Raw genomic sequence first — 24,233 nt, 5'->3', positions numbered from 1 at the left:
AATTTTTTTGTAATTTCTAATTTGCTTCATATTTTTAATAAATTTATTTTTTTCCTTTTTATTAATGTTAAATTCCACTTTTTAATAGTGGTATATTACAATCTTTAGTTTGAAATAAAGCCCAAACTCAAGAAAAATTCAGCTGAGCATGTCATTCTTTAAGAGTTCGGATTCTTCTCCACAAATCAAATCTCAGAAAGGAAAACGACCACCATCCCTTTCATTTACACCTCTTCGAACATTATCAGAACAATCACAACCTCCACTTTCGCCTTTCGGATTTTGTCCATCTCTTCCATCTCCTCATCCAACAACTCCAACAAGGATAACTCCTATTTCTTTAACTCCAATAAAGCAACCTTCAACGCCATTTTCTCCGCTTTCTCCACGAGCAACTTTTGGACAACAAAGTTTATCCAGTTCAGAATCAATTTCGCAAACTTCATCAAATCTTACAGATAACGAAACTGAACCAAAAAAGCCGGTTGGTGGCTTTCGTAGAATGCTTCCAAAACTTACTTTAGAAGTTCCAACACAAAAAATAAGAACGGAGTTTGATGATGAAAAAGAGCTTAAGGCACAGAAACTTGCGTTTTACGATGCTCAATGTTCAGAGATATTTCCTTTTTTGTATCTTGGATCAAAAACTGCAGCCTCAAATCGAGATCTTCTGAAGGCAACTGGAATCACCCATATCATTAATTGCGTTGGTGGAGTTTATCCCAATTACTTTCCAAACGATTTCCACTACATCACATTGTACGTCCGTGATGATGCCTCAGAGGACATTATTTGCCTGTTTCCATACATCATTGGATGCATCGAGATGGTCAGAAAGACTCCGAATGGAAAAGTCTTCCTGCACTGCCACCAGGGCGTCTCCCGTGCTGCCACGTTCACACTGTGCTACGTCATGTGGGCAGCGCAGATCGACTTCACCACTGCCCTGTCCTACGTCCGCACCACCCGCGGGATAGTCAGACCGAACTATGGATTTGTCAGCCAGCTGGAAGACTGGGGCCAGATGCTCCAGGCTGGGCCTGTGCCGCCGCAGCTGTTCCGCATCGGCGCTGAACACGAGTTCAACGGCACAAAGCGCTCAGCCTCAGATGGCGTGGCACAAAGATTTGCGTTTGGGGGAGATTCCATGGAGGTGAATGTGGAGGCTGTGAGAATGCTGAGCTCTTTCGGCAGCGGAAGTGGAAGTGGAAGCAACTGTGTCATGCCAAGCCAGGCCGTTCCGTCAGAAGCGGAGCAGAAAGCAGAAGGCGAGCGGCACCTGAAAGAGTTTGAGAGTGCAGTGATGTCGATTCCAGCAGTCTGCGCGCCGACGCTGGTGAACACGCCGTGGAAGAAAACGGACTTCGACGGGCGGTTCTGCTACGTGCTGTGGATGCCTCATGGGGCAGCGCTGTGGATGGGCTCGGCAGCGAAGGAGGAGCTGCGGGTGCAGTCACTCTGGTTCGCGTCCCATCTGCAGCTGTGCCACACGCTACCTTCGACGATGCGTCCATTGGAACTGAAGACGGAGATTGTGTGCCCGTTTCTGGTGAATAGCTCTTCTACACACCGCTGTGCTTCGTACTCGTCTTTTGCTTCTTGTTCAGCGAGGACAGTCAGCTCGGACAGGAGCCTGGCAAACTTCTCAGAGCAGCACAGCAGCCGGCCAAGCTCAGGAAACCGAAGGCAAGTGAGTGAGAATGGCAGTCAGAAGCAGTTGGGCAACCAGGGTTGTTTGCGGACTCAGACACAGACACAACAACAGCAACAACAACAAGGACAACAACAAGGACAAAATCAAAGTCAAAGTCAAACTCAACAACAGACACAAATACAATCACAGACACAGCAAGTGCAGCAGCAGCAGCTGTTACTTCAGCAGCATGAGCAGACGCGGACGTCTCCTGTTCTGCACTCGATGATTCTCTTCCGGTCGAACAGCATCGATTCGCTGGGGCTGCCGATGAAGGAAAGGAAAAGTGATGTTGCAGTGGCAGATGTGGCGACACTCAACAGGACGTATAACTGTGAGGGGATTTGCGTTGGAGAAGATGAAAACGGAGAGAGTGAAGAAGATATTGAGAATATAGAAAACATTGAAAACTATCAAGATAATATAGAGAATGTGGAGGTGAAGAGCGAGGCAAGCAAAGAAGGCAGTCCTGACAGCACCTTCATGCGAAAGCAAAATACACTTCACTTCAACAACCTGGATGTGGTTGACACGTCACCCGAATCCGCTTCTCTGTCTTCTCCGTCACTCGTCACATCACCTCTTGTCCACTCATCATCCACTCCTCTGCTGTGCAATGCTACTGGCATACTGGGGAATGTGCAGAAATCTCCGTATGCGCTGGATTCGCTTTCTTCTTCTCCTTCTCCTTCTCCTTCGGGTAATTCTTCATCTCCTCCCTTTTCAAGTTTGTCTTTCTCTTCCTCTTCTTCCTCTTCTTCTTCCTCATCGTCACATCACAGAACTGACTCAGCTAAACATCTTCTGCAGACATCCACCACACTTCTATCTTCACTTCCTTCTCATTCTGAACAAACCACCAACACAGCATCTGAGTCTTCTTTCCTTAATTTTTCACAAAATTCTTTGAATTCCAAGCAAAAACAGTCTTCTTCTTCTTCTTCTTTCAATGCATCGCTATCTTCTTCCAATTCTAAGCATTCACCACCAAACTCTCGATATTTCTCATCTGATCTGTTAAATGGCTCTTCCACACAGACACCTCCCACACCACCACACAACACACCTTCTATTTGTATTTCAACTGATTCTTCCTCTTCTGCTATTTCTTCTTCTTCCTCCTCCTCCTCTTCTTCTTCTTCATTTCCCTCTTCTTCTTCTTCTTCTTCTTCTTTTCATTTGCCAGGCGACGAAAAACGGTTTTCTGCAAAGCTTTCGTTTTCTTCTCAGAAGAAGAATTCAACAAGCGCTGAAGAAGACGACGAAGAGAACATGTGGCAGCTGGATGAGATGCTTCCAATCGACCAAGAAGCAGAAAAAAACCCGTTTTGCCCGATTTCCTCTGGAGACCCTTCAAAGCTCAACGCTCTCTCAAACTCTTCCTCTTCCTCTTCTTTTGCTGTTGCCAACTGCCCTTCAGTCTGCCACGCGTCTCAATCTCTCCTCAAAAGTTCCTCAAATCTCTCTTCTGACTGCGAACACACAGTCTGCCCGTCTTGTTTGAATGCTGCCCCTCTCTCTCCATCGGCTGTGTCAGAGCTGCCCCCAAACCCGCGCTGCATCTCCTCCAACAATCAGTCTGCTGCTTCCATAGCATCCACCCCAACATTCGCTGCTTGCTCTGCTTTTCCTTCGCCTTCCCCTTCTTCTTCTTTATCTTCTTCTGCTTCTGCTTCTTCTTCGGTCTTTCCCCTTGTCTCACCCGAACAATCGTCTCCTCTGCGCCTCTCCTCCTCTTTCTCCCCCATTCCCCCTCATCATCTTCATCATCACCGCTCCCACTCTTCTCTCTCCGATTCCCAGCCTGTTTCTCCTTCTGCTGACAACTACCTTTCCTCTCTGAACTATCAGTCGCCTTCTCCTCCTTCTTTCCCCATCCGCCCTGAATACAACTTCGACCCCTTGCTGCTCCCCTTCGCTCCGTTGAACCCAACCACAGGGCTTATCTGTGCAGTCACTCAGAACACAGAAGAAGAGCACTTGTTCTTTGAGGCGCTTTTATCCGCCGCGGAAGAGGCAGATGCGCAAATGCACCCGTTTTCGTTCAGAAAGCATTCGTCGCGTTCTTCTCGATGCTCATTTGGAGGAGGAGGAGGAAGCGGAGAAGATCTGTTTGGGTGTGTGGGCGGGTCAGATTCAGCGAGAAATCGGAGAGGGAGCGAAGAGATTGAAGGAGGAGAGGCAAAGTGGATGGAGTGGATGAAAGGAGAGTGGAGGGGCATTGGAGAGAACAGGGTGTTTGACGAGCAGGCGTCGTGGGAGCTGGCTGAAGGGATATGGACGCCGATTGATGGCAGGCTGTACAACAGGATGAGGAAAGAGGCAATGAGACAGATGGGGAAGGAAGGGAAGGAGCAAGAACAGGAACAAGAGAAAGAGAAAGAGAAAGAGAAAGAGAAAGAGAAAGAGAAAGAGAAAGAGAAAGAGAAAGAGCAAGAGAAGGAGAAAGAGCGAGAAGAAGAAGTGGAGGAAGAAGAAGGAAATGTAGAGAAGTTGATTGAGGAAGAGGTGGAAGGAGAAGAGGAAGAGAAAAATCAAGAGAGAAAGAGAGAGAAGGAGAAGGAGAAAGAGAAAGAGAAAGAGAAAGAACATTCTTCTCAGAGAAAGAAAAGCATCAGTGGCAAGCACCAACTCAACCACAAATCGCTTCCTTCATTTGGAGTCTCAACAGTCATTGGAGTGCCAACATCTCCTCTTTCTCCTGTCTTTTCCAGTGCCTTCAGACAAAGCCCTGCTCAACACCATCGCCATTCGCGTCCACAGCGTATCTCCAATTCACATTCAGCAGACACGCCAACTGTGCTGATGTCTTCTTCTCTGCGAATCACAATGCGCACTTCCTCTTCCTCTTCTTCTTCTTGTGGTGATTGCGAAGTATTGACATCAACAGCAAGCGGTGAAAAATCGTGCTCTTTCTCTCAAAAGAATGCAGAAAATGAAGAAGAAGAAGAAGAAGAAACCAAACAAAACGAAGTGTTATCAAACATCTCCAAACAATCCACACCAAAACTCCAGCAGAAGAAAGGACAGATGCATCAACAGCCACAAAAGCAGCAGCAGCAGCAACAGCAACAAACACAGCAACAAGCACAGAGTGTTATATACGAAGTCCATAGCGAACCTTGTCTCCCTCCTGTTCACCACTCCAAGTTCGGAACATTAACTTCTCAGACACCTTCTCCTATCTTCTCAACTTATTCTTCTTCATTTCCTTCTTCTTCTTCCTCTTCCTCCTCTTATTCATCTTCTAATTCTTGTACTGTCACGCCCACCCCTCTGACTCCAGTGTCTTCAACATCTCCAACAACCTCTCACTCTTCTGCATTCTCATCATCATCTTCCTCTTCCTCCTCCTCCTCTTCCTCATCATCATCATCATCCAACAGCACTCTCTCTTCCATGTCAGCCATCGTCTCCACCTTCTCTGCATCATCTGCGTCTTGTTCATCAACATCATCAACATCTTCTTCTTCTTCTGTTGCATCTTCTCCTTCTCCCTTTGCCTCTCCTAATGTCTCCATCTCCCATCCATCATTTCATTCTTCTTCTTCTTCCGCTTCTTCTTCTTCTTCTCCTTCTCCTTCACAATCCATCTTCTCCCCTCCAACACATGTTTCTGCCTCTATTTTTTCTTGCCCCAGCTCTCCTCAGCCACATTGCTCGAGAAAGGAAGCGATGCAATCTTCAGTGAATGAAACAGGAGTCAAAAGAAAGAACTGGAAGGAATGCAGAATATTGTCGCTGCAGTTTCCAGAGCAGATGAATGGGAAAGGAGGAGGAGGAGGAGAGAAAGAGAAGGAGAAGGAGAAGGAGAAAGAAAGAGAGAAAGATAGAGAATTTCCAGATTTCTTCACAGACTCCAAAAGGAGAGAAAAAGAGAGCGATCGGCTGTTTGGTGAAGCGACGTTTGTTCGAAGGAGCATGGATTCAGCAACTGTGCTGCCGAAGATTCACATTGGACAAACACTGCAATTGTCACAGATGGAAGACAACATTCACTCAAACAACATAACCAGCAATAATAACAATAACAGCAATATCAATAGCAATGGAATTAGCAGCATCAGCATTAACAACAAGAGGCCGCTTCATTCGCTTTCGACGTATTCTTCCAAGGGAACAGCTAAACTGGGCAAAGTGAGAGAGCTGGGCTCGCCCGGGTCGCGTGTGAGGACGGTTACTTCGCCAACACAGCAGATGGCATTCTCCACAGTTCTGTTTCCCTTGCCTAGTCAGTCAAAACAACACAAGGTTTTGCAGCTAACAGCGTCTGGTTCGTCTTCAATGGCATCTTCTTCATCATCGGGATCTTCTTCATCTTCTTCTTCAGCATCTCCTTCTCCCTCTCCTCTTTCTCCTTCGCATTCCAATCCTCATTCTTCTTCCCAGTCATCCACAATCACACAGACCCGCCTTCCCCCTATCCATCATCCACAAAAGCAGAAGCAGCACCGAACGCCCTTCAAGCGGCGCGCGTCGATTTCGTCTTGTTCTTCTTCCTCGTTCAATTTCCTGCTTTCATCGCCAAAGACACCTGGCTCGCCTTTGCTGCCTTCACAGCAGACAATGCAGAGTTTACAGATACAACAGAAGGAACAAAGAGAACAGAAAGAGCTGAAAGAGCTGAAAGAGATTAAAGAGACAAAAGAAATGAAAGAACAGTATATTCAAAGGAGCACTCCATCTTATCAACCGCCCATGTCACCTGGCTTCATCACCGCAACACCAATCAGCAACACCCCGCCGGCTTTGTTCCCGGCACTTTCTTTGTCTTCCCCTTCTTCTTCTTCTTCCTCCTCCTCCTCCTCTTCCTCTTCCTCATCTTCATCTTCTTCCTTTTCTCCTCCAACAACAAGCTCGCTTCTGCTGCCAACTTCGAGTTATTTCCCAACAATCGGAAATAGTTCGACAACAACTTCATTTCAGACACCTTCTTCCACGTACACTTACACATCCACATCCACTTCCATTTCTGCTTCTGCTCCTTCGTTTTCTTCCTCCTCTTTCTCTTCATCAACATCTTCATCGTCTTCTCCTTCGCCTTCCTCTTCTTCTTCCTCCTCCTCTTCCTCTCTGTTAAGCATTCCAATGGCCAGAATGTTTGAATATCCGCACTGGAATGAAATCACCTGTTTTTCTTCAGACAAGCTTCTCTCTTCCAAATGCTTCATTTTAGTTTCCAACCGCCCGCAGCATTTGTCCCATTCGCAATTAGAAACACTCAATCCTTCGTATTCTTCGTATTCTTCACAAAATGCAATGAATAAACAGCCAAAGCTGTTTTTGTGGATTGGAAGCGGATTTAACACACGTAAAGCAATCAGTCAGGCGCAGGCGCAGTTGCAGTTGCCATCTGCTTCATCAGCTGCTTCAGGAACATTATCATCCTTAACCTCATCCTCATCCTCAACTTCATCATCATCATCGTTGTCGTCGTCGTCTTTGTCAACATTGCAATCTTCCTCTTCTTCTTCTTCTTCAACAGGCAGTGGCCTTCTTCCACCTGTTTCTTCTTCACACAGCTCATCTCCTCGTGTCATTTGCCCTGCAGACTTCAACTTGGATCAGCCAACCTTGAATTGGGCAAAGGACATTTCTGTTTCTTTCTTCAGGGCTTTCCATCAGGTCTTTCCTTCTGCTCATCTTTCGGAGCTGACAGTTGTGGTTGAGTCTGATGGAGCAGAATCTGATGAGTTTTTGTCTTATTTTTCTGATGATTGAAGATATTTTCATGATTGATATTCATGTTTTGGAAGTGGATTTATTTTATTTTATTTTTATTTATTTATTTACTTATTTTTTTCAAATAAAAAAGTTAAAAAAAATATCTTTCTCTTCATGTTTAATAGAAAGTGATGCTCAACAGTATTATTTAAGATTTATTCGTTATAACTTTATATATATTCTATTTTTAAACAATCTTGATGTATGCATATCATAAATTTTTCGAACAAACGTTCTTTCATTATCTCATTTTGTAGGTTTCTTTCTTTCTTTTTTTGTTTAATCCGTCTTTTTTTTCAACAAGATATTTTCTTTTTTTTTTTTATGTACACACTTCAATTTTAAATTTTTGCATAACCCAATAATAATAGGACACAACTCCAAATTGTTTTAAATAGCAATTTTAAATAACATTGGTTTTGTCTGTCTGTGTTCAATAGAATACAACAATGCTTCAATGAATGGAGAAAATAGGAAATTGGTTCCTTTTTCTCAATAAACAACCCTTTCGTTTTTTATTATCCTTTTTAAAAACAGCTTTTGTATGGTTGTTTTTGGAAGTTTGACTTTTTGTTTTCGAATTGATGTCTTCAATCAAAAAAGGTGATTATTCATGTTTTGCTTTTTCTTATCTGTCATGTCCAAATTTCCTGTGAATTATACTTTAATGAATGCTATTATTAAAGAAATATTTTTTTTTTTTAAAAAAAATTTCGAAACGAAAATTACCCTTGAATATTTCAAATCGACTTTCTAAGTTCAAAGTCTTGTTAAAGATATTTTCATCTTTATTTCTGTTGTAGCATTGGTTTTTTTTTTTTTTTTTTTTTTTTTTTTTTTTTGAATTTGTTACTCATTTTTCATGAAAACGAGACAACTATTTCCAAACACATTAAACCTTAAATATAAAAAGAAAAGAAAAAAAAAAGAAATAGAATAGAAAAAAAATAAAAAATAAAACGCTTATTTAATTCTTTTAGAAAAGTCGCAAATGTTTTTTTTTTCATGTTAATCAAAAATTACGTATTTTGCTCAAAGTTCTGTTTCAATTGACGAATCTTTTTTTGAATGTTTGAAACAGCATTATCCAGAAATTCATTCCATATAAGTGAAGTTTGGTGTTTGTGGATAAAATTTTCTAAAAAAAATATATAACTTTTTATTTATCAGAAAATTATTCATTTGATTCTTTCCAAAAATAGTTACTCACTTCCATTTTTTCTCGATCCAAATAATATTAAAATGATGTTAACGGTAGTGATTTTCATCATCTCCATCTCCTTTATTAACATATCAATTATCAAATACACTTTTTCAACTTTAGCACATCAGATCTCGGTTTTGTATTTTTTTTTTTTTTTTTTTTTTTTTTTTTTTTTTTTTTGGCAATAACTATTTTTTGGTCAGATCCCATTTATAATTTGATGAAAATGTTTTTTTCAATAATTCCAACTTCATGAGATAACGCTTCCGAACAAAATCATTTGAATAAATATACAACAATGTTACAAAAGAAAACATTATCGGTTTTTTTTTCTGTTTTAGTGTATTCCATAAAGCATCTTTATTCCAAAAACAAACAATAGTTTTAACTTCCGAAGACTTTATGAAGAACTGCGGAAATGATTTGTTTAAAGCATCTGTAGAAATTATCATTTTCACATTTTTCTGTGACTGTCAGTGATTGTCAATGACAAAATGTGACAAAAAATTCCTCAACTGACATTTCTTTTCAAAAAAAAATAAAACAATGGAAATTTGATCTTCCAAAGATAATTTTTTTGAATAAATGTCTTGAATTGTCTTTTGTTAATTTTGAGGATAGTTTTGCTTTATCAAAAATAGTGGATTGGAAAATTTTTCAATTTTCAATAAATCATCTTTGCCTTGTCAGTTATTTTATCATCATTTCAATTTTCTCTAATTTTTTCAAAGAGGTTTTGTTCATCACAAATGCAAACAGAAAACAATCGGTTTCAAATACACGTTGGAACATGAACCAAACATTGATCAAATAATTAAACTTTAAAAATTCAGAATTTTCCTTTGAAGAATACATTTTCTAAAATATTGTTCATATAACCTTTCAGTAATATATTATTTGTCTTAAAATTACACTCATTGAATACTAGTATTTATTTGAAGCAATATAAGAGAAAAATATTCTGAATCCAAAAAGAGACTTAGGGCTAATAAAAAATTTGATTCGACACATTTTTTTATTTTTTAATTTTGAAATATATTAATAATAAAATCTTGTATATTATTATTTTATATAATTTTATATTATTTAATTAAAAAATTTTAATTTATATTTTTATATCATTTAATTTATTTGACTGTTTTTTTTTTGAAATCAAACTTTCGTTTGAGTTTTGTTCAAAAATTTTATCTTAATGGAATTTTGTTAAAAATGAACAACAACTGTGAATACATTCATCTTATGTTGATATTTGAAAGAAAATAACTTTTTTCGAATATCCCATTGAGATTAAATTTTTGATCAAAACTCGAACGATAGTTTGTTTTCAAAAATGGATCAGCCACATGAATAATAACTCACCCTATTTATTTATTTATTTGATACTTTTTTTAAAAAAAAAAATAATACCAAAATTATTTCCATTTTCAAAAAAAAAATTGTCAAGATCAACAACCTTCACATATCAGTTCAGAAAAATCACGCGAATGAAAAGCTTTTTCTTTCTTCTAATTCTTTTTCAACACCATTCAAACGAGAACATTATGGCAAAAAATGAATCAAATAATAACATCCATTTATCAGTCGTTCAAGTTTGTATGCAAAATATTAAATATTCTTGTTAAAGTTAAGAAAATATTTCAATTTCATTTTACTCAGTTCCAAACGCCTGCAATGTCCAAGTTCCTTTGACTAATAATGGCTGTGCCAAATATGTGAATTCTTCATTTTGCGCTCTGAACTCTTCACTATTCATAAGAGACTTTTCTTTAAAAAGTGTTTTCTTTCAGCATGCCATATGGATTGATGATAATTCTGATGTAGTTATTCACAACTTCAAATTTGTTTTCTCTTCGAAATTATTGAATTCTTCATTTATCATCAATGATGGTGGAGTCTTAGCAACCAATATTTCAGTATCTCTCTCAAAAGTTAAAAACATTCTTCCTTCGTTGTTGAAACCCATGACCCAATATCCTTCTTTTCCAGCTCTGAATAAGGAAGTTTTAATATCTTGTTGCATTTTCTCATCGTTTGTTCTTCGCTCAGAGACTCCTTTCATCGGTGCAAAAAACGGACAGTTTTGTTTTGTTGAAGATTGTCTGTTCAGAAATATTTCTTCGAGCAATATAAAAGAATCTAACTATTTCTATTCAATTGTTCATGAGCACGTTTCCAACACTGAAATCGAAGGAGTTTCATCACCTATTCAAGGGACAATTTTGAATGGTTTCACAAACACAGGTGGTCTTTGCGTGACAAACACCACATTTTTCAAATGCTCTGTAAAGTATATTCAGCCTTCAAGAGTGAACACATCTGGTGCTGAGCCAATTGCCTTTGATAACACAATCTTTGATTCATTTTCTGAAACTTATGGAGGAGCCATTTGGCATAACGTGAATTGCACTTTGTCAATTAATAATTGTGATTTCATTAATTGCTCCTGTAAACAAAGTGGCGCAGCAATTTACATTGGACCAACTGTTTCATCTCATGTGTTGATAAATAATTCATTTGCCAATGATTGTAAGTCAGATGGGTATGGAGGGTTTTTTTTAAGGGATTATGATGAAGGAACAATAATAGAAAAATGCAATTGCACAATGTGCAGTTGTGTAACAACAGGAGGATGCATTTATTTAAATCGAATTCCACAGAATTCTTTGATTGAGCAATGTTTAATACAATCATGTGCTGAATCACAGGGACTGCCATATCTCTCTGGAGGTGGAATTCTGATTGGAGATAGCACAAATGTTACAATAACAGATTGTATGATTATCAATTGCACTGCTGCACATGGCGGAGGAATTGACTTTTGTGGAGACGGAAATTATGGGGGAGAGTGGACAGCATTCATCACTTTCTGTTATTTTGAGTTGAATTCTGCGAGAGTTGGTGCAAAAGATATTTCATTCAGAGGAAACTGGATTGGAAAAGCGACTGAAAATGTGATGGTCGAATGCCGTTCGATGACACTCGGCAATAGACTCGTTATGTGTGGGGATGATGATATGAGTAGTTGGATTCATTTTGGGCATTTTGATGCAATCAAGGTTAACTCTCAGGATGGAATTGACCAACTGGCTTGTGGCAGAAATAAAAGAAAATGCAAGACAATTTCTTTTTCTTTCAAAGTGATTGACACTTCAAAGAATTTACAAACCATAATAAGTGTAGATCCATTTACATATGCGGAAAGAAACTGTTTGTTTGTTGAGACTAATATTGTTCTTGAAAGTTCAGGAAGTGAAATTGTGATTGTAACTTCAGCTATTTCCGCTGGCTCGCTGTTTGAGATTTCGACTTGCTCATTATCTGTCACATCTTTCAAAGTTATACATAATGTCACAGAATCTTCAAAATATACATCACTTTTTTCTCTTTCTTCGTTTGGCTCATTGTTTCTGACGAAGTGTTTCTTAACAGTTAATACACTTCATTCTACAGATAATCGACTTGAGGAATCACTTTTGGTGTTGTCAAGTGGAAATGTTCAAATCATATCAACGACAATATCAAATTTTATTGGGGCTTCAAAAGCTGCTATCTCTTTTTCAGATTCTTGTGAACTTCATTTGGCAAACTCCACTCTATTTGGAATAACAAGACAAAGAGGAAGTGGAAGTGGTATCGAAGGAACAGTTGGAACAGATAAAAGCTTGATTATAGAAGGAGGTATATGGAACGAATGTTGCTCAACCAGTGGAAATGGAGGTGGGATGAATCTGAAAATGAATGCAAACTCAAGAATAATGATAACCCCAGAAACAAATGATCCAATAGGTTCGTTTTTTGATTCATGTCATGCAAAATCGGACGGAGGAGATGGAGGTCTAGGTGGTGGAATTCACTTGTCAATTCAACACACTGATGAACCTTCTGTAATTTTTGAATCAATAACTTTCTCATCATGTACAGCTGTATATGGATCAAATATTTTTGTAAACGCTAACAACCTTTCGTTTATTGCTCATTGGAATACGTTTGTAATGGATATCAATTTGTTCGATACAATTTCATTCCATGGGTTTGAACGTTCAACGACAAATGAAACATTTTCAATTCCATTGGTCACATATTTGAGATCTTTTTCTGCTCCATCGTATGTTGCTGGAGAAACTGGGCACGATTATTCTGCCTGTGGATTTTCGGATTATCCGTGCTCATCCATAGAATATGCTTCATCTCTTCGGTTTTCAAATGAAAAAAGAATAATCTGCTTACTATCTCCATTTGAAATTGAGCGCATGTTCATCATAGATCAGCAACAAACTCAGATATCTGTGGAGCAACCAGGGACAAAAATAAAAATATCTCACGATATCAACGAAGCTGGTGAAAACATAATAGAGACAAAAAAACACAGCTCATTCCAAGGAATTTGTTTTTCTCTTCCTGCATCATTCACAAAAAATATAAAATACATATTTCATTGTTTCGAGATGAATTTGACACTAGCAAAATGCTCGTTTGTTGCAGATTCTGGAAATGTGGATGTTTCATTAATAGTTATTTCAAAAGGATATCTAAACATTGAAAACTTAAATTTGTGCGAATTGACTTTCGGCATGAGTCCAGTCATTGAAATAAAAGGAAGCGAATCCAGTTGCTCTTGCGATGCTTTGAAATTAGATAATATCGTAATGCAATATTTATCTGAATTTATAGATATTTGTGATGGAGAAAGGTTAGTGATCAATAACTCGAAGTTCAATTGCATTGATATGGGTGCAAACGGAATGCTGGTTATACAAAATTCAGATGTGATCGAGATCGAAAGTTCTTTATTTACCAGTATCAACAGAACAAGTGGAGGAGGTGGAGGAGTTGCTGGTTCAATCGGAGATGGAAAATCAATGATAGTGAGAAATTGCACATTCGAACAGTGTTCATCAAGTGAGGTTGCAAGAATATCAGGAGGTGGACTGAATGTTGAAGTGTGTGACAGAGGATCATTTCTGTTTTCCAACAACACTGTGAATAGCTGCTGTGTTAACGAAGAATTTGGAGTTGGAGGAGGTATTCATTTAAAATTTTGCAAAGAAGATGTTACATATTCAATGAAGCAGATATCTTTTTCAGACTGCAATGCATATCTTGGAAAAGATGTATTTCTTATATGCCCATCTCCCCGTGACGTTTTGGTAATTCAGCTATGGGAAGGAACATCAAAAGAAATCGAAGATCCTCTGAACAAATGGGTCATTGATGTTGAAATTGATCCGAACATTAACCGCTCAGTGCTCTACTTCCTTTTTCCTCCAAGGCTTAGCATGGTGTATGTAAAAAATGAAGGAAGTGGAGATCCGAGATGTGGTGACGATTTGGATCCGTGTGGAGACTTAATGTTTGGCTTTAACAAAATGAGCACAGACCAAACAACAATTCAAATAATTGACTCTTGTATTCTGGATGAGGTACTAGACAGAAATGGATTGTCTCTCACAATTCGTGGACAGTCTTCAACAAGTCAATCCACATTTGACATTGAGACAGATGGCACTATTTCACTGAAGATTGAGGCAAATTCTGCTTCAATGATGCTTTCTTATTTAAAGTTCAACATTCCAATGACATCTTCAGTTGGCCATTTGATTTCCATTGATGGAGGGAAGCTGTTTGTTGATGAATGCTTCTTCGGCAGAAAAGATGATACGATGATTGAAGCAGACGCTTTGATAGTCTTCGCAAGCAAAGGAACAATCAAATTCTCAAAAGTGTCACTTCGCAAAATTTCATTTAAAGAAGCTGGCGGGATAATTTCAATGATTGGAGGGTCGTTAGATATTGAGAATTCAGATTGGTCATTTTTAGAAGCACGTGCATCGGCGTTGCATCTTTTGAATAATGAAAATTTTAAAGTTTCAGAAAATTGCACTTTTACGAGCTGCTTGTCCGATTCTGAAGAAGGAGGTTTTATGAAATGCAGTCTTCAAGCAACTGGAAAAATGTCAATTGCAAATTCCAGCATCACAAAAAGCGGAATGATTGAAAGCAGAGGAAGAGGCGGAGGCCTCCATCTTTCTCTTCCTAACGGATCCACAAATGATTATTTAATTGCAAACGTTTCATTCGTCAATAACTCAGCGGAGTTTGGGAAAGATATCTTTATCGTTTGCGACAATTTGAATACTTCAATTACTTTAGAACAGTTCAAAATTCGGTTAATGAACGATGATGGACAAAAAGCAATAAGCATGATGGGTAACGATCGTAATTATTTCAATGACTCAGCGCACGATCTGTATTTATTCTTAATTCAGTTTCAATCACAAGAGATTATTGTTTCGTCATCTGGATATGATATGCAAGGCTGTGGAAGTGAAATGTATCCATGCTATTCGTTCTCAAGAGGATTCAGCAACATTCTACAAGATGCTGTTCAAAAAAGACTGACGATAATAACCGAAACATACGTTGATCATTCGCATGTTCTATCATCATTTATTATTGCTCCTTCAAACACTCTGGAAAATTGTTCTCTTGCTGTTAGTTCAACTATTTCTGGCGTGCCTTCAGAATCCATTTTTCTGAATAATGATGAGTTATTGGTTAAAAAAGCTATTATTTCACTTCCTTCTTTTTTCTGTTCCGGCCAAAAAGCGCTGTTTTTATCTTCTTCAAAAGAAGAATATGGTTTGACTCTATCAAACTGCTCTTTTGAATTTATCTCTTCAAATTCTCTGTGCCAATTTTATCTGATTCGTTCAACTGGAGGTTATGTTTGCTTGAGCTTTTGCACTTTCCAACCACAAAATTTTTATTTCGTTCCGTTTTCAATGAAGTCATCATTTTCTGCATCAAATTGCAAATTTTGTGGATTAAGCACAGCTGAAAGTTTGGAAGGAGGATCGGTCTCTTGTCACCTATCATCAGATCAAGCAATACAAATTCAAGACTGCATAATGGATTCGTGCATGTGCTCAGAAACCTTTGGAAGAGGAGGTTTTTTGTTTGTCAACTGCATTCCTACAAACTCAATCCAACCATTTTCATTCGTTGATGTAATATTTTGTGAAAACAATGCGCATATTGGTAAGAGCATTTTTGTTGAAACAAAAGATTTGAACACAACAGTGACGAACATGACATTCAATTTCGATTATTTGTCATTTGCAGAAGATTCAAATGTATTTGTAGGTTCGGATGCAAAAAACAAAGACACAAACTTGTTTCGATTCCTTGTAAGCTATTCATCAAATGTTATTTTCATATCAATCAATGGAAGCGATGTTTCAAAATGTGGCCAAAAATTCGATCCATGTGAGACTTTCTGGAAAGGAATGAGTCAAATTGATGGAAATGCAGAAAAGAAAGTAATGCTAATTGAAAACTCTTCTTTTGTTCAGAATGCATATGATTTGTCCAACTATTCATTTTCGTCAGCAAATCTTGAAAAAGAAACAAAATCCGAACTTATTTTGAAGAAGCCAGAAACATTTGAAATATTGGACTGGATCTTTTCCTGCACAGGAACTTTATCATTCATGTGCATTGATATGCAACTTGATGAAACACTTGCTGAATTCACAGGAGTTATCATAAATTTTAAGGGAAGCTCAGTATCCATTGAAAACTGTTTTCTTTGCTCATCAAGTTCAATATATTATTTAGATATGAAGTTTGTTTCAGTGCAAAGCGGGATATTAAAGCTTATAAGTTTTGAAGTACATCAATTGAAATTCGATTCAACAGCACTCGAAATATGGAGTTGCTCTTCTTGTTCTCTCACAGATGTAATTGTGCTTAACTCAGTCATAAATGGAGGCTTTATTCGGTTCATTGACAACAGTACAAGCTCTGGAAATGAATTGCCAACAATTGAGATTAATAAATCGGTTTTCCAGAATGTTTCTTCAACAATTAATGGATCATGCATTATTACATGCACTTCGACAAGTTCTTGCAATGCGTTGATTAATGATTCTTTATTTGATGCTTGCCAATCAGAAGCATCCGAAAAAGGAGGAGTGATAATGTTTATCCTTGGTTCTGAAAGTTATTATAAATTGCATAACAGCAAAATTTCAAGCTGTAGCTGCTCTTTAAAAAACGGAAAAGGGGGTGGAGTGTACATAAAAGCTGAAGGAAATGAATCGCTGAATTTGACATTTCTAAAATGTGAGTTTCAGAGGAACAATGCATGGAAGGGAAGAGATATATTTGTGGAATGCTGGAGCATTGAAGAGCAAATAAATGAAACACAGTTTCAGTTGGACCTCCGACCAGACGTATATAATCGTTTTGATGCAATTTATGGGTGCGATAATCGCAATCAAAATCCTGTTGATCTGATAGACTATGTGACAATTTATCAGCAGAGCACAATCATTGTGTCATCATCCCATGAAAAAAACGGAACAAACGGGAGGCAATGCGGAAAAATAGAGAATCCTTGTTTGACCGTTGAATTAGGCCTCAGACACCTCATTTTCGATTATTTATCTAGGATATTAATAGATGACATCGGCAATATTACAAGCGAATGCAACATTGTTGATATGGAAATGAAATCTCTTGGACAAGAGAAGGCAAATGTTATGATTCATCCTTCTCCATTTAAATCACGTGAATGTATGATTTTATTCGAGAATAATGTGTTGATTGGAAGTATTTGCTTTTATCTTCCCTCAGACTTTTCATCACAGCATTCAATTCTTTTTTTGATTGTTTCTGGAAAAACATCATTTCAATCATGTGGATTCTGCGGGACAGAAAATATTTCTTCTATTTCTCCAATTCTGATATCTTCTATGGATAGTGAACTGATTTTTGATGAAGCAAAGATGAGCAATCTGAATTGCCCGAGGATTGCGGAGTGCAAATCTGGGAGAATACAGTTGCGACAACTTAAGCTAGATAGAATCTTCTCATCAAAAAGCACTATTTTGTTGAAGGAAATGAACGGATTTGCAGAGAAACTAAATATCTCAAATTGCACAATACACAGTGGATCTTTCTTTGGAATAGAAAGTGATCCTTCTTCAGAATGGGCAAAAGTTAGCAACTCGCTTGAATTTTCTTTAATTAATATTTCTTGCATCTCATCATTCGACTCTGCTTCTTGTTTTGATTGTTGTTTGCACGAGAATCAACTAAGTCTGCAAAATTGTTCACTTTCTGGTTGTCATCAAGGGAATGTTGAACTTGGAAGCGCTGCGATTTTTGAAAATTGTTCATGCTTGCGTATCAAATCATGTCTGTTTGAAGGAGATTTGATGAGCGAGGGAGATATCGAAATAAATGAAATATCTGAGCAAAGTCAATTATGCAAGTGGAATAGTTCTCTTATTTTCTTCGAAAATAGCGTTATATCAATTAATGATTCTTCAATTTCAAATTCTTCAAAAGGGGGAATTGCAGCATCAAGAAGCACGATCTCAGTTTCTGAAGGTAAGTTCTTCAACAATAATCCATTGATTCAGAACTATTCATCTACAAGGAGAAATATCATCTGCAGTAATTCAGGAGTACTTGATATAACAAGTTTGAAAGGCGGGGATGGTTTAAAAGAGAACTCATCACTTTGGGTTTTGAACTTGGGATGTAGTCTCTCTGGAATTGCTTCAGAAAGAGCATCTCCGTTCTTCATTCCGCAGTTGGCTTCAGTGAAGTCTCGCCAGCAAGGCAACACCCTTGCGATTGATCTTGCTGGCTCCTTGCTCCTGCCCTGTGGCTTGTCCCTCCAGGTTGATTCCTTCGATGGCTCGGTTCACAATCTGCAGGTGTATCCGCTGCAAGCAGAAGAGTTTGCAGGCGAAGTAGAGATTCACACAGCCATTCCAGCATCAATTGTTACAACTGCGTCTGAGGCAACAGAAGTGTCTGTGAAAATCTTATTTGGAAGGGTCGAATCTCCAGCTTCAACTGATTCATTCATTCTGAAGAACAGAAGCGAGCCTAAGGCAAATGGAGATGAAAGAATTGTTGAAGGAGGAAAAGAAGGAAAATCTTATTGGATGCTGATTGCGATTGTGCTTGTAGTAATATTGTTGATTTTCCTCATTGGATTTATTTTATTTGTTGTTAGATGGAAAAAGGCAAAGGAACGATCAGATGAATTGGAGGAAATTGTGAAAGATACAGTGAAGAAGGATCCGAAGCTGATTGAGATGGTGACGATGGAGATGTCACCTGAAGCGCAGTGGCGAAGAGCGGAGAAGGAGGCGGAGAAGAAGAATGATGAGAGGTTTAAGAAGAGAGTGATTGAGAAAAGTTTGGGGCACTCCGAGTCGTCAGAGCATTTATTGAGTGAAAGTGGATCGACTGAATACATTTTGGGAAGAGACTCAGACAAAATACCTCAATGGATGTTGGAGAAAGTGGATGAGAAAGAAGAAGATGATGAAGAGACAAGAAAGAGAACACCATCGCCATCAATATCTTCGACATGTTCAACTGATTCAGATTCAACTTTTGTTCGAACAGAAAGTCTGTGTCCAACCACCTCGTCGATGTCGAATCTGGTGGATGCAATGGCATGTTCATCACCACACGAGAAACTGATTGTGGACTTGAGGGATTCGCTGTTCATGTTGTTGCATGGGAGGAACGAGAAGAAAGAGATGGCGATTGGCTCATTGAAAGAGAGGGAGCAGACGGCTGCCCAAATCTTGTTCTGGGTGGCCAATCTCGCACTCCACTCATTTGATGAAATGGAAAATCCTCTTTCTTCACTTGCCAATTTGAGTCCTCACATCGTGTTGTTCTCAGAACATATGGTGATCTGTATTGCAATGCACTCGGATTGTTCTTCTAATGGTTCGGATTCAGATTCATCATCCGTCTTTTCGTGCTCGTCTGACTGCTCGACTGTGAGTGATGATGATAGAAACTCCCTGCCTTCATCAGCGTTCGAGGATGACGAGGACAATCGATATGAGTGCCTGAGGTGGAAGGCGCCTGAGCTGCAGACAAACAAAAAGATGGGAGCGACAAAGGAGTCTGTTGTGTTTTCTATTGGGATGATGCTATGGGAATGTTTGACATTGAAAATCCCTTTTAGCGATTATGAAGCCGAGCTAGCGGGGCAAAAGATTCAACGAGGAGATTTGCCTAACTTTGATATGATGCTTACACACTCCTCTTCCTTCTCCAACCTTGTTTCCACTTCTCTATCATTCAATCCATCTCAGCGACCAACCATTGAAAATGTCAAGCGTCACACCATTGTTCATTTCCCTCCAGATGCTGTATTGCTCACTGCATCAGATGCAATTGACTTTCAAGAAGATGAAAGCAACAGAGATTGTCAAAGTGATAGTTGCACAGATAAAACAAGTTTGATCTCATTTTGAAAAAATGAAAAAATGAAAAAATGAAAAAATGAAAAAAAAATGTTGATTTTATTATCAAACCTTATGATCAAGTTTTTTCATTTATCATCTTGACGCATAAAGCAGAAAATATGATTCTTATCAAAAACTTCAAGTTCTTTCAAAAAAGTCTTGTTGCCCAATGAGTTAGTTTTCATTTATTGAATGAATCGTTTGAGTTGACAGATTTTCTTAAAATGTGATGCATTTTTTGATGTTCTGTAACTTAGAAAGTGTATGGTGCAATGCCATCTTCTAAGAATTTTCTGCTTTTTTTTAACTAACATCATTTTTGAGGGATAAGCTTCTAAAAATTTGCATGCATTCTTCACGAAATCCATCAGAAATTTCTCCCGCAAAATCTAGTCAAACGAATATGTAAATAATATCTTTGATAGTGCTTATAAATTAATATTCAAAAAATGGATTTTTTCAGATAAAAAATATCAAAATGAATAATAACAAAAAGATCTCAGATCTTTAAAATAAATTCAAAAAATAACCAATTCATGATAAAAAAAGATTTATTGTAAAAGTTAAATATTAAAATAAGTTTGGTTTGAATATTCAATGTGAAATATGAAATCAAACATCTCACCAAAGCGACAAACTTAAAGGTGGTCGAAAAACTTTTCTTTTTATTCATCAAATAAACGAGCATTATATGCCATCAAATATATCGCATTCACTTTTAAAAGTTTTACTGTTTGGGAAAAATTCGATTTATTAATCATTCTAAAACTTAACTCTTCACCATGTTCGAAGGCGAAAGTGAAAATCAAGGTAATTATCCACAAACATGCACAAAAACATTTCAAATTATTCATTTATTTTTGTATTGCTCTTTAAGCATTATTCATTACTTTTTTTTAATTTTCCGGTCTGAATTTATACATGCTTTCAACAAGAACTTACACACTGAAAACATGGAAATAGAACGTTTAACAGCGTAAAAATGTGCTTGCGCTTTATTGCTCTTATAGTTTCACTTATATGATTTTCTGGAGTAAAAAATCACCATTTCGGAAAAATCAAAAATTGATCTAATATGTAAGTTATAATAATTGTTGGTGACAAATGACACAGCAATCTGGTTTGTTTTCTTATCAACAAGAAATAATAATGAACCTTTTATATTTTAAAGATAATGTTAAGCATCTAGTTGATGAATGGCTTGCATTGGACAAAGACCCAGAAACAAGAAAGGAAATTGAAACTTTATACAAAGAAGAAAAATTCGAAGAATTGCAAAGAATTCTTGGGAAAAAAATGACATTCGGTACAGCTGGTTTACGAGGTCCAATGAGAGCAGGATATGCATGTATGAACAACCTTACAATTCAGCAAGCAACACAAGTTTGTGAACTTTTTCAAAAATATTTAATAATTTGAAAAACTTTGAAATTTAAAAATTGATAAATTTTATAGGGGCTGTGCGCTTATGCGCTTTCTGTTTTTCCTGATTTGAAAGAAAAGGGAGTGGTCATTGGATTCGATGCAAGGCACCACAGCAGCACATTTGCTAAAATCGCAGCTGCAGTTTGGATTTCTAAAGAAGTCCCCGTTTACCTATTTCCAAGTTGTTGCGCCACACCTCATGTACCGTTTACAGTTAGACTTACAGGAGCAAAAGTTGGTATTATGGTTACAGCGTCGCACAATCCGAAAGTTGATAATGGATACAAAGTTTATTGGGCAAATAGTGCACAAATTGTATCTCCAACGGATAAACATATTCAGCAATCAATCCTTGAAAATTTGCAACCTTGGGATATCAACGTTGACGGTGTAACATCATCATCGCTTCACAAAGATGCAGGTGCTGTTTGCTGGGCTTCATATTGCGAAAAGGTCGCATCAGTCCTTTCTAAAAAGCGCCGTTTCGGTACAGAGATTCCACAAATGAAGGTTGTTTACACCGCCATGCATGGAGTTGGATATCGCTTTATTAAAGATGTGTTCTCGGCCTTTGGCTTGATGGAACCAGTTCCTTGTGAAGAGCAGGTTCAGCCTGATCCAGACTTCCCCACAGCAGCTTTTCCAAATCCCGAAGAGAAAGGAACGTTGGACCTTGCCATGAAGACAGCTGAAAAGAACAGCATTCCCATTGTTATTGCCACAGATCCAGACTCAGATAGATGCACTTTTGTTGAGTGGGACGAAGCGAAAAAGGCATGGCACCGCTTTACAGGCGATGAAATCGGAGCGATCTTTGCGTATCGCCAATTGTGCGACTGGAAAGAAGCTCACCCAGGTGAAAGCTTGGCGAAAATTGCAATGGTCAACAGTGCCGTGTCTTCGAGATTCATCGACGTTATGGGGAAAAAAGAAGGATTCCATACAGCGCAAACTTTGACAGGATTCAAGTGGATTGGAAACAGAATGCTGGACTTTGACCAGAAGGAAGGAATTCACGCTGTGTTTGGCTATGAGGAGGCTATTGGATATTGCCTTGACTCAGACATCATTGTTGACAAGGATGGATTGTCTGCATCAGCTACGCTCGCTGAGCTTATTGCACTTACATACATGAAAGATAAGAAGACAATGCAGCAATTGCTTAATGAGATCTATGCTGAATACGGAATCGCTGTGTCGAACAATTCGTATCTTTTGTGCTACGAACCTCCGACAATCACCAAAATTTTCAACAGAATTAGAGCACTTGGAAACGGAACAGAAACAGATCTGTTTGATCCATCAGGAAAAACAGGAGACGCCCACTATCCAAAGCAGCTTATGCACCCAGAGACCAAAAAGATGCTTACAATTTCCTCTGTTCGCGATTTGCACACAGGATTTGATTCCACAAGTGCTGATCACGTTGCTACGCTTCCTGTTTCTCCCGAGGCTGAAATGCTCACTCTCACTTTCACTAACGGAGCGGTTATTACCGTGCGCACATCTGGAACTGAGCCAAAGATCAAGTGGTATTCAGAACTAACAGGACCAAACCGCGATGAGGTTGTAAGAGAACTTCAGATGGTTGTTGATGCAGTCGTTGAAAATCTGCTTCAACCCAAAGTGAACAACCTGCTTCCTCCTATTGTTCAATAAAGGATTCAAAATCAAACCGGAAATTACACCATACGATTGTTTATGGTGAAAAATTTTGGCAATAAGCAGTTTCCAGTTTTGAATAATTAATCTTTTAGCTTTTTATTTTTGATTCTGTCGAGAGTGTTGCAGTTATTCGTAAAAAGTATTTTTTTCATTATTTAATTTTGGCCTATTTATTTATTTATTTATCAACATTCATCATGAACATTTATCTGTGAAAAGAAGAATGATTCTTTCAATAAACGAAAAACATTAAAACAATGAGGATTCTTTATTTTTGGCAGCAGTTATGAATATGTATAATAACAGGCTATTATGCTTTTAACTTATCTATTCAAGGTGCAATTAAGAGCTTTTCATTTCCTTATCAAAGAATATATTTTCAATTACAAAAAATTGAAGTGAAGAAAATAATAAAAATGATATCGACTGAAAGTTAAATGACTCCAAAAACAAAAGCAAATCGAAGTGAATATGATACAAAACGTGAAATGTCAACATTTAGAAAAGAATCTAGATAAGTTTTGAATTTCTTTAAAAAATATATTCTTTTCGATAAAGTTTTGTTGAAACTAAATGTGTATTATTGAGCATGCTTTGCCAACTGAAAAGTCAAAAATTATTTCTAAAGCTGCAAAGAAAACAATATTTTAATACCTTTTCGGTTGGCAATGGATCGAGAGCCCAAATCTTAAGATCCAATCTTCGATTTGCTTCGGCTGCAAGGGTTTCATTTTTAAGTGGCTTGACAATTTGAACAAATTCCTTATCTATTGCTTCTATCTTATCGATTTGTCCAGATATATAATCAACAGTTCTTTGAAAATTTATAAAAAATAACTAATTTGGATTTGTAATTAAAATATGAAAAGAAAACGTTTTGTTGTATGTTTCAATATCATGCAATAATTGTCTTGCTTTTACAGCAGATTGCGTCCCGACTCCAGACATTTACAGCAATAAATCGATTTATAAAAAACGTTATCCCATAGTAAAAACTGTTGATTAAATAATTATATGTTAGATCAGAATATTTTTTTAATAATTTCCGCTGGGGCCAACAGATGTTGCCACAAACTTTTGGCTCTGTTGCCCTTAAAGATGATGATTTTATAATTTTAACGGAATTTAATGAACAAGAAGGGGTAAGAATTATTTTTTCAGAATATTAACAAAATAATTTTCAAAATGATACTAATAGCCAATACCAATTTTAGTTTATCCTCAACGAATA

The 24,233-nt window shown here is 37.8% G+C and overlaps 4 protein-coding genes across 4 annotated transcripts; 3 read left to right on the top strand and 1 right to left on the bottom strand.

The window, feature by feature from the left end:
• Positions 1-148: 148 nt before the first annotated feature.
• On the top strand, positions 149-7,805 carry MONOS_15862fu15863 (putative dual specificity protein phosphatase 1; the record flags this gene model as incomplete). The annotated part of the gene is made up of 1 exon (XM_067868763.1): positions 149-7,805. One exon carries the CDS (start codon positions 149-151, stop codon positions 7,412-7,414), a length of 7,266 nt encoding a protein of 2,421 aa, XP_067734356.1. The 3' UTR covers positions 7,415-7,805.
• Positions 7,806-13,192: 5,387 nt separating this feature from the next.
• On the top strand, positions 13,193-19,921 carry MONOS_10097 (uncharacterized protein; the record flags this gene model as incomplete). Its single annotated transcript, XM_067862509.1, has 2 exons — positions 13,193-15,260; positions 15,744-19,921. 2 exons carry the CDS (start codon positions 13,193-13,195, stop codon positions 19,919-19,921), a joined length of 6,246 nt encoding a protein of 2,081 aa, XP_067734355.1.
• A 1,068-nt stretch (positions 19,922-20,989) lies between these two features.
• Positions 20,990-23,260, top strand: MONOS_10098 (phosphoglucomutase (PGM)). The gene is made up of 3 exons (XM_067862510.1): positions 20,990-21,032; positions 21,084-21,295; positions 21,368-23,260. Exons 1-3 carry the CDS (start codon positions 21,017-21,019, stop codon positions 22,994-22,996), a joined length of 1,857 nt encoding a protein of 618 aa, XP_067734354.1. The 5' UTR covers positions 20,990-21,016; the 3' UTR covers positions 22,997-23,260.
• A 98-nt stretch (positions 23,261-23,358) lies between these two features.
• On the bottom strand, positions 23,359-23,989 carry MONOS_10099 (uncharacterized protein). The gene is made up of 3 exons (XM_067862511.1): positions 23,877-23,989; positions 23,657-23,816; positions 23,359-23,603 (listed from the first exon to the last, which is right to left on the bottom strand). Exons 1-3 carry the CDS (start codon positions 23,948-23,950, stop codon positions 23,583-23,585), a joined length of 255 nt encoding a protein of 84 aa, XP_067734353.1. The 5' UTR covers positions 23,951-23,989; the 3' UTR covers positions 23,359-23,582.
• Between the last annotated feature and the right edge of the window lie 244 nt (positions 23,990-24,233).

This window comes from Monocercomonoides exilis (assembly GCF_001643675.1).
Source record: "Monocercomonoides exilis strain PA203 chromosome Unknown scaffold5-2102611, whole genome shotgun sequence".
In the NCBI taxonomy this organism is placed as follows: domain Eukaryota; phylum Preaxostyla; order Oxymonadida; family Polymastigidae; genus Monocercomonoides; species Monocercomonoides exilis.
This window is presented reverse-complemented; position numbering and strand designations above follow the sequence as displayed.